The sequence below is a fragment of the Pseudophryne corroboree genome, chromosome 6 (genome assembly GCF_028390025.1).
Source record: "Pseudophryne corroboree isolate aPseCor3 chromosome 6, aPseCor3.hap2, whole genome shotgun sequence".
Classification (NCBI taxonomy): domain Eukaryota; kingdom Metazoa; phylum Chordata; class Amphibia; order Anura; family Myobatrachidae; genus Pseudophryne; species Pseudophryne corroboree.
Genome location: NC_086449.1, coordinates 768,477,508 through 768,490,149, shown reverse-complemented (window position 1 = coordinate 768,490,149; position 12,642 = coordinate 768,477,508). Strand labels below are relative to the sequence as shown.

General features: G+C 50.4%; 1 protein-coding gene across 1 annotated transcript in view; it reads left to right on the top strand.

Annotated features, from left to right (window-relative positions):
* The window catches only part of PDGFRB (platelet derived growth factor receptor beta), a 197,502-nt gene extending 185,189 nt beyond the window's left edge, over nt 1-12,313 (top strand). Inside the window, exons 21-23 of the mRNA XM_063928629.1 lie at nt 8,748-8,853; nt 9,746-9,975; nt 11,127-12,313. Of these exons, the coding sequence (XP_063784699.1) occupies nt 8,748-8,853; nt 9,746-9,975; nt 11,127-11,205 (415 nt within the window). The 3' untranslated portion in view covers nt 11,206-12,313. The remainder of the gene's footprint in view (nt 1-8,747; nt 8,854-9,745; nt 9,976-11,126) is intronic.
* Nucleotides 12,314-12,642: the final 329 nt, after the last annotated feature.

Below are 12,642 nucleotides of genomic sequence, written 5' to 3'. Positions count from 1 at the left end.
CTGTCTTCCATATGGTGCAATCTTTTTTCAGGTGACCCACTTTCTTGCATCTGAAACATGCTCTTGTTTCCCTGGTGTGTGGCTTAGTGTCCGCCATTTTAAGTGCTTTCTCTGTGTCACTTTCAGTATTGCACTCTGTAAGCTCCTTTCTGCGTTGATACTCCTCTATGAGCCTGTTCTTCACAAAGTCTGGTGTGATTTCTGCTTCAGGTCTCATTTCTAGTGCGTTTATTAGTGCACTGTATGTATCTGGTAAACTGCAAAGGAGGATGGCTACTATGTGGTTGCTTTTGATTTCTTCTCCCATTGACCTGAGCTGTATGGTTATCTCTAGTAGTGCACTGATGTGTTCTTGCATTGTCTTGCCTTTATTAAATCTCATTTGATATAATTTTCTTAATAGGAATAGTTTGCTGTTCAAACTTGCTCCTTCATGCACTCTCTGCAAAGCACACCACATGCCTTTAGCTGTACTCTCTTGTCTGATGTGTATAAGCTGTTCATCTTCCACTAGTAAACTTATAGTGGCTCTTGCCTGTCTGTCCTTCTTAATCCACTGCTGATCCTCTCCTTCAGGTCTGTCTGCATTTATAACATCCCATAAATCATCTCTGGTTAATAGCATTTCTACTTTAAACTTCCATGTTTGATAGTTCTCATTAGAAAGCTTGCTAGCAGCTAGTCTGAGATCTGTGTAATTTGCCATAACCCTTCCTTGTATAGATCTCTCTATTCTTCTGTGGTATTAAACTTGTTTTACTCACAGTTTTCTTTCCAAGGTTCTCCTGGGTTGTTTCTTGTGCGTTACACAGTCTGCTGTCTGCGCCTGCTGGGACTTGCAGTGCGACTCGTGATCTGGATGCTGCTTGGGATGCACTCCTGAAAACTTTATCTTGTACAGACTCCAGTCTGGGCCCATAACCTGTTGGTATAGTGCGATGGATCGATACCATAGGTGTGCAGTGGGGAGCCTTAGATAAAGTATTACCTCAGGAATTACCTTGTATACAGACAGAACGAGACTTGAGATGTATATCTCCTTTATATAGTACTTAAATAGCAGGATCAATACAACAGGTTTCAGTATCATCAGCTTATCTCCATCTCCCTCAGAGACTCTTCTAGAAAAAGACACATGTGAGGTAAAACAAACAAGTACATAACATATGCAACAGACAAACACTACATCTCTGTAACTATACAGCGCCATCTGCTGCCCCTGTACGGTAACTACATGCATATAAACGAAACCATAGTCTGTTGTCCATATTTCAACACCGGGTACAGGGGACAGTGTGTGTGTGAGGTGCAGGGTACAGGGGGCAGTGTGTGCGAGGTGCAGGGTACAGGGGGCAGTGTGTGCGAGGTGCAGGGTACAGGGGGCAGTGTGTGCGAGGTGCAGGGTACAGGGGGCAGTGTGTGTGAGGTGTAGGGGGCAGTGTGTGCGGGGTGCAGGGGGCAGTGTGTGGGGTGCTGGGTACAGGGGGCAGTGTGTGTGAGGTGCAGGGGGCAGTGTGTGAGGTGCTGGGTACAGGGGCCAGTGGGTGTGGTGCTGGGTATGGGGGGCAGTGGGTGAGATGCTAGTGAGAGGCTGTGTGCAGGGGGCTGTGTGTCAGTGTGTTTGTGTCTGTCAGTGTGTGTATAGGGACTGTGTGTCAGTGTGAGTGTGTCAGTGTAGGTATAGGGACTGTGTGTGTGTGTGTGTGTGTGTGTGTGTCAGTGTGTGTATAGGGACTGTGTGTTAGTGTGTGTGTGTATAGGGACTGTGTGTCAGTGTGAGTGTGTCAGTGTGTGTATAGGGACTGTGTGTCAGTGTGAGTGTGTCAGTGTGTGTATAGGGACTGTGTGTCAGTGTGAGTGTGTCAGTGTGTGTATAGGGACTGTGTGTTAGTGTGTGTCAGTGTGTGTATAGGGACTGTGTGTTTGACTGTGTGTGTCTGTGTGTGTATAGGGACTGTGTGTCAGTGTGTCAGTGTGTTTATAGGGACTGTGTGTTAGTGTGTGTGTGTGTGTGTGTGTGTGTGTGTGTGTGTGTGTGTGTGTGTCAGTGTGTGTATAGGGACTGTGTGTTAGTGTGTGTGTGTGTGTGTGTGTGTGTGTGTGTGTGTCAGTGTGTGTATAGGGACAGTGTGTTTGTGTGTGTCAGTGTGTGTATAGGGGGCTGTGTGTCAGTGTGTGTGTGTCTGTGTGTGTATAGGGACTGTGTGTCAGTGTGAGTGTGTCAGTGTGTGTATAGGGACTGTGTTAGTGTGTGTGTGTGTGTGTCAGTGTGTGTATAGGGACTGTGTGTTAGTGTGTGTGTGTGTGTGTGTGTGTGTGTGTGTGTGTGTGTGTGTCAGTGTGTGTATAGGGACAGTGTGTTTGTGTGTCAGTGTGTGTATAGGGGGCTGTGTGTCAGTGTGTGTGTGTCTGTGTGTGTATAGGGACTGTGTGTTAGTGTGTGTGTGTGTGTGTGTGTGTGTGTGTGTCAGTGTGTGTATAGGGACTGTGTGTTAGTGTGTGTGTCAGTGTGTGTGTGTCTGTGTGTGTATAGGGACTGTGTGTCAGTGTGAGTGTGTCAGTGTGTGTATAGGGACTGTGTGTTAGTGTGTGTCAGTGTGTGTATAGGGGGCTGTGTGTCAGTGTGTGTGTGTGTGTGTGTGTGTGTGTGTGTGTGTGTGTGTGTGTGTGTCAGTGTGTGTATAGGGACTGTGTGTCAGTGTGTGTATAGGGACTGTGTGTCAGTGTGTGTGTGTGTGTGTGTCTGTCAGTGTGTGTATAGGGACTGTGTGTTAGTGTGTGTGTGTGTGTGTATAGGGACAGTGTGTTTGTGTGTGTCAATGTGTGTATAGGGGGCTGTGTGTCAGTGTGTGTGTGTCTGTGTGTGTGTATAGGGACTGTGTGTCAGTGTGTGTGTCAGTGTGTGTATAGGGACTGTGTGTTTGTGTGTGTCAATGTGTGTATAGGGGGCTGTGTGTCAGTGTGTGTGTGTCTGTGTGTGTGTATAGGGACTGTGTGTCAGTGTGTGTGTCAGTGTGTGTATAGGGACTGTGTGTTTGTGTGTGTCAGTGTGTGTATAGGGGGCTGTCTGTCAGTGTGTGTTGTCTGTGTGTGTATAGGGACTGTGTGTCAGTGTGTGTGTCAGTGTGTGTATAGGGACTGTGTGTTAGTGTGTGTCAGTGTGTGTATAGGGGGCTGTGTGTGTGTCTGTCAGTGTGTGTGTGTCTGTGTATGTATAGGGACTGTGTGTCAGTGTGTGTGTGTATAGGGACTGTGTGTCAGTGTGAGTGTGTCAGTGTGTGTATAGGGACTGTGTGTTAGTGTGTGTCAGTGTGTGTATAGGGGGCTGTGTGTCAGTGTGTGTGTGTGTCAGTGTGTGTATAGGGACTGTGTGTCAGTGTGTGTGTGTGTGTGTGTGTGTGTGTCTGTCAGTGTGTGTATAGGGACTGTGTGTTAGTGTGTGTGTGTGTGTATAGGGACAGTGTGTTTGTGTGTGTCAATGTGTGTATAGGGGGCTGTGTGTCAGTGTGTGTGTGTCTGTGTGTGTGTATAGGGACTGTGTGTCAGTGTGTGTGTCAGTGTGTGTATAGGGACTGTGTGTTTGTGTGTGTCAATGTGTGTATAGGGGGCTGTGTGTCAGTGTGTGTGTGTCTGTGTGTGTGTATAGGGACTGTGTGTCAGTGTGTGTGTCAGTGTGTGTATAGGGACTGTGTGTTTGTGTGTGTCAGTGTGTGTATAGGGGGCTGTCTGTCAGTGTGTGTTGTCTGTGTGTGTATAGGGACTGTGTGTCAGTGTGTGTGTCAGTGTGTGTATAGGGACTGTGTGTTAGTGTGTGTCAGTGTGTGTATAGGGGGCTGTGTGTGTGTCTGTCAGTGTGTGTGTGTCTGTGTATGTATAGGGACTGTGTGTCAGTGTGTGTGTGTATAGGGACTGTGTGTCAGTGTGTGTGTGTATAGGGACTGTGTGTCAGTGTGTGTGTGTATAGGGACTGTGTGTCAGTGTGTGTGTGTATAGGGACTGTGTGTCAGTGTGTGTGTGTATAGGGACTGTGTGTCAGTGTGTGTGTGTATAGGGACTGTGTGTCAGTGTGTGTGTGTATAGGGACTGTGTGTCAGTGTGGGGTTGGAGAGAGCTAGGGTAGTAATAGAGGGGCATCCTCCCACCAGCAATGGCGGCCAGCCCCCCTCCCACTTACAAGGATCCTGCTTGTGTCCGGATGAGCTGAGGTCAGCAGCGGGTATAGAGCTGCTGGTCCTCGGCCATCATTTCCGCAGCTGATACTCGCTGGAGCCATGGCTATGAGAAGTTGCTGGATGCCATAACCCATACGCAGCCAGCGCAGTGAGAGGCCCGGCATCACACATATCCGGGCTGGCGGTCTCTCACTGCGCTGGCTGCGTATGGGTTATGGCATCCAGCAACTTCTCATAGCCGCGGCTCCAGTGTGGCAGCGGTACATAGAAGAATCGGGCCAGCGTTGAGGGGGATGTGGGGAAGGGATAGCACAGCCACCATGGAGATAACAGAGCTCAGCCTCAGCATACCTGCAAACCATCCCGGTGTAGCAATCCGCCGCTGCTTGAGCGTTCGAGCTGCCCTGGGCTTGGCTGGGGGAGGAGGCGGAGATCATCGCGGAGGCGGGGGGGGGCGGGCATTACTCGCGGCATCATGAGCTGTACTGCTAGCTCCGGCTTTGGGGCGGGGGGAGGCGGAGCTAGCAGTACAGCTCATGAGAGTAGATTGTGAGGCCGGCTGATTGCGCCCCAGGTCATCCTCCGCTGTGTGCAAGGCACACAGCACACCTACCTAGTTACGGCACTGATATTCCCTATCACATGTATACGCACACAGATTCACATTAGGTTTAATTTTGTTGGGAGCCAATTAACCTACCAGTATATTTTTGGATTTTGGGAGGAAACTGGAGTACCCGGAGGAAACCCACGCAAGCACGGAGAGGATATACAAACTCCGCACAGTTAGGGCCATAGTGGGAATTGAACCCATGACCTCAGTGCTGTGAGGCAGATATGTGACAGGCTGCACATACACATTAGGCAAGCTGGGTCAGGACCAGGAAGGAAAGTGATAGGGAAAGCTTAAGCTACACTGTCAGCCCAATGTCTCCCTAAATACTTAAAAGTAGAAAATTTCATCATTTTGTCAGGAAATTAGAAATACAATTTTAATACATGTAATATATGGCCTTGTGGACTGCTGTCCATCCATCATGCGGCCATGAGGATGGGCTTATTTTTATGTGGAGGTCTTGGGCTGAAGTTCCATCCACCCCATTGCTAATCTGGCCCAGCTTGTTTATAATAAATATAACATACTAGGTGCTTCATCGCGCCCTACGGGCGCTCTTCACACCGTCGCAAGGGGCTACGCCCCCTTAACCCTTGCATGCCTTTCTGGGGTTCAATATTTGTGTTATATGGAGTATCACCTGCATTCCTTTGTTAGTGGTTAAATATTGCACAATGAAAGGGTGTGCGATGGTGAAGGAGGCGCAGCCCCTTGCGACGGCGTGAACAGCACCTGCAGACCACAATGTACAGAATGTAGCGGGTGCGGGGGGTACTGCGGATGGTGTCTGTAGATGCTGCGGATGGAGGGGGGGCGGAAGTGGGGGTGGGGCCCGGATGGGGAAGGGTTGGGAGGTGGTGGGGGAGGGGCAGAGGAGTGGGGGATGCAGATGGGGGAGGGGTCCGGAGGCACTGCAGGTGGGGGAGGGGCAGGGGTGCCATGGGTGGGGGAGGGGCAGGTGTGGGGATGTTGCAGATGGGTGAAGGGTTCCGGAGGTGCTGTGGGATGGGAAGGGGCGGGAGTGCCACTGGTGGGGTAGGGGTCCGTAGGCGCCATGGGTAGGTACGGGTGTTGCGGCAGATGGGGAAGGAGGTCCGGAGGTGCTGCAGGTGGTGGTGGGGCAGGTGCGGGGGTGCCATTGGTGGGGGAGGGGTGGGTGAGGGGGGGACCGCGGATGGAGGAGGGTGTCTGCAGATGCTGCGGGTGGAGGGGGGCAGGTGTGGGGGAGACATATAAGGGGGGTGAATGGTGGAGGGGGCCTGGAGATTGCTGGGGGTGGTGAAGGGGCGGAGGAGTGGGAGCCGCGGGTGGTGTAGGGGGTCTGGAGGCACAGCATGTGGGGGAGGGGTGGAGTGCCGCATGTGGTGGAGGGGAAGGTGCGGAGGTGTGGTGCATTGGGGAGAGGTCTGGAGGTGCTGCGGGTACTGTACCTGCCAAAAAGGTAGTTGGAGGGTATGCAGTAACAGGGCCAGGACAGGGGTGACAGGGTCAGAACAGGGTTGACTGGGCCAGGACAGGGGTGACAGGGTCAGAACAGGGGTGACAGGGTCAGAACAGGGGTGACAGGGTCAGAACAGGGGTGACGGGGCCAGGACAGGGGTGACGGGGCCAGGACATGGGCGACGGGGCCAGGACAGAAATGACAGGGACAGGATAGGGGTGACAGGGTCAGTGTAGGGGCGGCAGGACCAGGACAGGGGTGTCAGGGCCAGTATAGGGTTGACAGGGCAAGCACAGGGGTGACAGGGCCAGGATAGGGGTAGCAGGGCCAGCATAAGGGTGACAGGGCCAGAACAGGGGTGACAGGGTCAGAACAGGGGTGAAAGGGCCAGGATAAGGGTGAAAGGGCCAGGATAAGGGTGGCAGGTCAAGGCCAGGGGTTACAGGGACATGACAGAACACAGGGCACGGGAGAGATTGGTATTAGGGACAGAACAGTGGTGACAGACAGATGTGTCTTACCGGAGTCACTGCTGCTGGCTGCTGCTGTTCCACTCCAACCTGTTGGCATCTGCTGCTGGTGGAGACTTGGCATGGCTGACTCTCTTAGGCTGTATTCCTGCTTCCTCTGCCCGTCCGCATCACTCCCCCCCTCCTCAGTCACACACCGCAGACCTCGCGCAGCTGCCGGGCACTGTGGTAAGGTGAGACTGGGAGTGACTGGTTAGCCCCCAGGAGATGCTGCGGCTGGAGGGAGGAGGGGGTCATAGCATGCACGTGGCGCGGACCTCACGGCTGCTGGGCACTATGGTAAGGGGAGACTGGGAGTGACTGGTTAGCTCCCAGGAGACGCTGATGTTGGAGGGAGGAGGGGGTCAGAGCCTGCAAGCAGCGCGGACTTCTGCAGCGCTACCTGCCGGCTAAAGTGTGTGAAGGAGCTGGGTGCAACTCACTGCGGGTGGCAGCGCTGCAGCTAGCGGTGGGGTCGCAGGGGCTGGAGATAACAGAGGCAGTACGGAAAGTGCACAGCGGCTGGTGACCCACAAAACTACAGCTAAGAAGCGTGGAGTGTGCCAGAATGTGACGCTCCTCCCTGCCAGAGAGACCCTGCTGAGTATGCTGATGTGGGGGTCAAGTATGGCATACCCCCTCACACACCCCCATACCTCCCAAATGTCCCAATTTTCGCGGGACAGTCCCATTTTTTGGGGTCTGTCCCGCTGTCCCACCCGCGGGTCGCAGTGTCCTGCGGTGGGGGGGGGGGGGAGCAGTTGGAAAGCTCCTGTACTCGCTGTTCTGCTTAGCAGAGCAGTGGTGAATAGTGGAGACAGAGGGAGAGGGGGCATCAGGGGGTACGGATTAAGGGGGGGTTCCAGCAGCAGAGCCGGATTAAGGGGGGGGGGGCAGGCGTTACGTACCGTTGGCCCCACAGTTTTAGGGGGCCCCCTGGCTGGAGTAGCTCTGTCCCAGCTCAGAAGCTCCCCCGTCCTGCCAGCAACAGCGGCAGCATTGTGCTACAGTCAGCACACGCTGCTGCGTATTGGCAGGTCTGTGGTGTTGCAGGGAGGCAGCAGTCTCCCTGCTTTCTTCTGCCTGTGCGGGTGTGTAGGGGGGAGCGACCACCTCCTCTGGATTTACCTCTAGCTGAGGGGCCAAAATACCATAAAAAAAAAAAATAAAAAAAAAATCCCGGAATTTGCATAATGGGGCGTGGCCTCGCGTCCCGCGATTAGGCCACGCCCCCAACCCACAGCAGGCACAGCAATGAGATAGGGCTCCCCTGTCTCAAGTACCCTGTGCCCCCCGGACTCATAATCAGCCCCTGGGGCCATGCCAGCAGCTCACAGAGCGCTGGGCATGCCCCCTCACTGACGAAAACGGGGGCCCTCCCGCGAAGCCACGCCCCCTTTTCGCCGTGTGTGTGTGTGTGTGAGTCTGTGTGTGTGAAAGCTGGGAGGTATGCACCCTGCCTGTGCCCTGTCCATACTATCTGCTTCTGCAGCTGCTCCTAGTGTCCTATAGATTTGGCCAGATCTGTGACTCATTTGACTAACTCCGCCCACTGTTGTGACTCCGCCCAGCGTTAGCAAATGAATCACAAGATCACAGAATAGGGCTATTATATAGGAGATACTAACGATTGCCAAATGGTAGTCATTTTTCTTTTACAATGATTAACAAAACCATAGGTATTTTCAGTGTCGGACTGGGGCCCACCGGGGGGGATTCATTTTTAGGGGCCCATGTTTAGGGGTGTGGCCAAACTTCAGAGTCTTGGATAACCATTAGAGAGTGCATGGACTGCTAGTGCATGCATTATAATGTACCAGATTAATAACAGAAATGCACTGTAGAGAATACACCATAGTCCTGTGCAATATAAGGTAATATATGTATAATCTATAATTCAAGTGCACAGTTTGGGACCTGATTCCCTAGAGGAGGTGGGGGCCCCAGGCAGTGGGGCCCACCGGTGGTTTCCCCTGTTCCCCTGTGGGCTTAATATGTTTCATTTGCAGATATGAGATCATGCAGAAATGCTGGGATGAAAAGTTTGAGAAGAGACCGTCTTTCTCTGCGCTGGTGGCTCTTACTGGAAACCTTTTATTGGATGGCTACAAGCAGGTACATTTCCATAAAAAAATCAGAGGAACCAGGGCCTTTTAAATTTATTGCACAACAAGATTCAGGAGTCTATTTCTGAAGCCAGGGGTGGGCTGGGGCGTGGCTACATGGCAATGGGCAGGTGCGGGTCACAGGGGCGTGGCTTTGCAACATGCCCTGCTTCAGCATGCTTGCCAACCAAGTGCTGGGAGGCCAGGCCATCAGCATTTGCCAGATGGCCATCCCGGCCATGTCTGAAACAGTGATGACTTCTTTCTTTTTTTTTATTGGAGAAAGGGATTATCATGCGTCGTCCTATTTAGTAACAGGGATAATGCAGAAAAATCACTGGTTCCTCCTGCAGTTTCTGTATTTTCACAGTGTACGGCGTCTTTATAGTCTGCTATGGGGATTGCGGTGGTAGCATTTGGTATGCTTATGGGGCACCAGCAGCTTCTCCTGATTAAAATGATATGCGGCATGCCTATATTCTGTGTGTGACTGCGGCTGTATCTGCATATGAAATGCTACGTTGCAGTGTATTCCTGGAAATCACTGTAATGTAGCATTTCAAATGCAGATACAGCCGCAGTCACACACAGAATATAGGCATGCTGCATATCATTTTAATCAGCAGAAGCTGCTTGTGCGTCCTAGCCACATAATAATGCAAATAAGATGCATTTTCCTAAACAAAAGGCGCCCGACGTTAGCAGAGCTGCCATCTGACTCATGCCAGGCATCTCCTGCAGAACTAGCGGCGGTGCTAGGGGGCACCAGCCAAAATCTTGCCTAGGGCATCATATTGGTTAGGGCCGGCTCTGGGTGTGCCCCTGTGGAGGCAATATACAATGCACATCAGGGGCTGGAATAATGCGATGTGGGCTAATTTCTCTTTCTGTTTGTTCTATAGAGATACAAACAAGTGGAGGAGGAATTTCTGAGAAGTGACCACCCTGCTGTGGTTCGTGTGAGACCCCGAGTAGCTAAAATAAATAACTCTGCCCACGGAGGAGAAAGCATTACGAATATTCTCTACTCAGCTGTGCAACCAAGCGACAGCGACTACATCATTCCTCTGCCGGACCCCAAGCCCGAGGACTCGGACAACGCTCAGAATGACAACTCAGAGAGCCGGCCAAGGTAAAGAGGAAATTATATCAGCATTTCCTGAATTGGGCGCAAATGAGAATGGAACAGTGTGGGGACGATTCAGAGGTGGACGTAGGTTGCACCTCGTGCATGTTTCCGAGATGAGGCGGTATCAGAAATGGACTTCAAAGGGATGGGCGTTCCCGGGAGGTGACTGGGAGGTGCCCACAACAGTCTACACTAGTACACATGTGGTGGGCTGAAACTATTATTATCCCGTGATTCCGTCAACAGGCATAAGAGCAGACGCAGCAGCATCCACCTCTGCATCACACCCTATACCTGCTGTATTAAAGAGGGTTTTTTTTTTCCCATTTCAATCGAACGCAGTGTTGGACTGGGGCATGAAGGACCCACAGGGGTAATGCAATGGCAGGGGCCCATATTTTGGGGTGTGGCCAGTCTCCAGAGGGGGTGTGGCCAGCTGCCACAGAGGCTTGGCTAACCATTAGAGAGTGCATGGTCTGGGCCCCTTGATAAATAGATATAGTAAATGCTGATAGTGCATGCATGATAATCTACCACTTAATAACTGCAATGCACTATAGAAAATACGCCATAGTAATGTGCAGTATAAGGTAACATTTATAATGTATAATTCAAGTGCACAGTCTGAAACCTGACCCCTAGAGGAGGAGGAGGTGGGCTCCCCGGCAGTGGGGTCCACCGGTGGTTTCCCCTGTACCCCTGTGGGCCAGTCCAACCCTCATCAAACATACTGTAATAGTGGAGCGGATGTGTTTTCCACTCTCCCCCAAAAAATGTAAACACCTTTTGATGTACGTTTTAACCTCATTGAGTGGAAGCGTATCTGATATAAGCCTGAGACACCTCCAATGCAGCATATGGGCGTATATACGCTATTTTATCTCCATTTAATTTGAGGTTTGTTTTTTTAAAACTCCTATGCATCCAATGCAGCATCAGCCCCAATGTAATAACTGCACGTGTAATATGTAGCACAGGAGTATTCACCATACAGCTGCTGTGGAACTACTCATCGCAACTGTGGCAGGGCATGCTGGGATGTGTAGTTCCTCAGCAGCTGGAGGGCCGCATGTTGAATACACCTATTTCTATTAGACTAGTTGCTTTCTAAACCAGTTTTCACTTGATCTAATTCGTATTTCTGCAATGCGCAGCTCTACCCTGCAAGAAGGTAACACATCGTCCACCATCTCCTGCGACAGTCCCCTGGAACAGGTGGAAGACGAACTTTAAAGTGGTTTCCAACAGGCAGGACGTCGGCTCTATATAAAGGGAAATGTTCTGTGGCGAGGCACCGATTCTAAACACTTGGAACTAATCTCCAGCTTCAATAAAGTCCATTCGTTATGGTGTGTGGAGCAATACACTGCGCAGGGCAAAGCTCAATATTTCAGCTTTATGCAAAAGTATCAGCCATTCCCCTACCTGTACGGGGAGACCAAAGACACAATTCTGCTAGCCAATCTACAGAGGATCTGGTATATCCCAAGCAGCTTTTTCATGTTAAGACGGAAAACACACCAATAAATATCAGCTATACTCCCGCTGAGTGACGGAATAAATTCCTTATTAATGACGTTATGTCACAGATCTTCCATTCCGTATGTGTGATATCCTGACTCTACGTGCAATATATGCCAGTTGGAAGCTACATTGGTACAGCGTGGCTTCACGCGTTTCATTACTTTCAGAGACAAGAAACGTACAGCGTAGCCGTTTCCCTACACACAGTGGATTGTGCGATTTTGTGGCCTGAATAAATGAACCCTGGCAATTTAATAGGATCTTGTGTCCGAGAGGCATTGGGCACTGTGCATGAACTTCTTTGAACCGCAGTGAAAGAGTAGAATGTTGGTAGAAGTATGACTGCCCAGGATTCAGCAGAGGCCTTTACCTTCAGGACCGGGCAGCACCTACAGTATTCTAAATGCTGCCATCATTGCTTATGTAACGCAATGTAAAGGCAGCTGTTCTTTATTTTCTACACAATATTATATGTACTACACTAATCCTGGGACATGAATTATATGGTGGCGGCTGGACCGTCTGCTAAAAAGAAATGTAAAAATAATGGATAAAGGTTATGAAATGCCACCCACAGAGACATATAAGCCTTAGGTCTGTCTGAGACAGACGTCTGTGGCTAATGTTCGTCCCAATGGCATATTTTTCAACTCACCCATATATATTTTTTACTGTTGGGTAAAGAAACAACAACTCAGTCAACCGAGTGTGAACGTCCGTATGATGAATGTTAATCAGCTCAGTTATATTTTATTACTATAAGTATATTGAAAAACAATTATGTAGAGATCGTGAAAATATACTTTAAACAACTATATTCACATTGAGTATTTATATCATTTATAAACAAAGCAGAATGCATAGAATGTGGAGCTCACCAAATATGTATTACATAGAAAACAGAATATATTGTTATTTGTTTGGGTATTTCTTACTGTCATACAGGAAAGGTGTTCTAAGCGTACTCATTATCAACTCTCGGTAAAGAAGAACAACCGTCCTACAGTATGCGTATATGGGCTAGATGCATCATCGCTTAGAGAGTGATAAAATGGGCAGTGAAAAAGTACCAGCCAATCAGCTCCTAACTGCCATGTCACAGGCCCTGTTTGAAAAATGTCAGGAGCTGATTGGCTGGTACTTTTT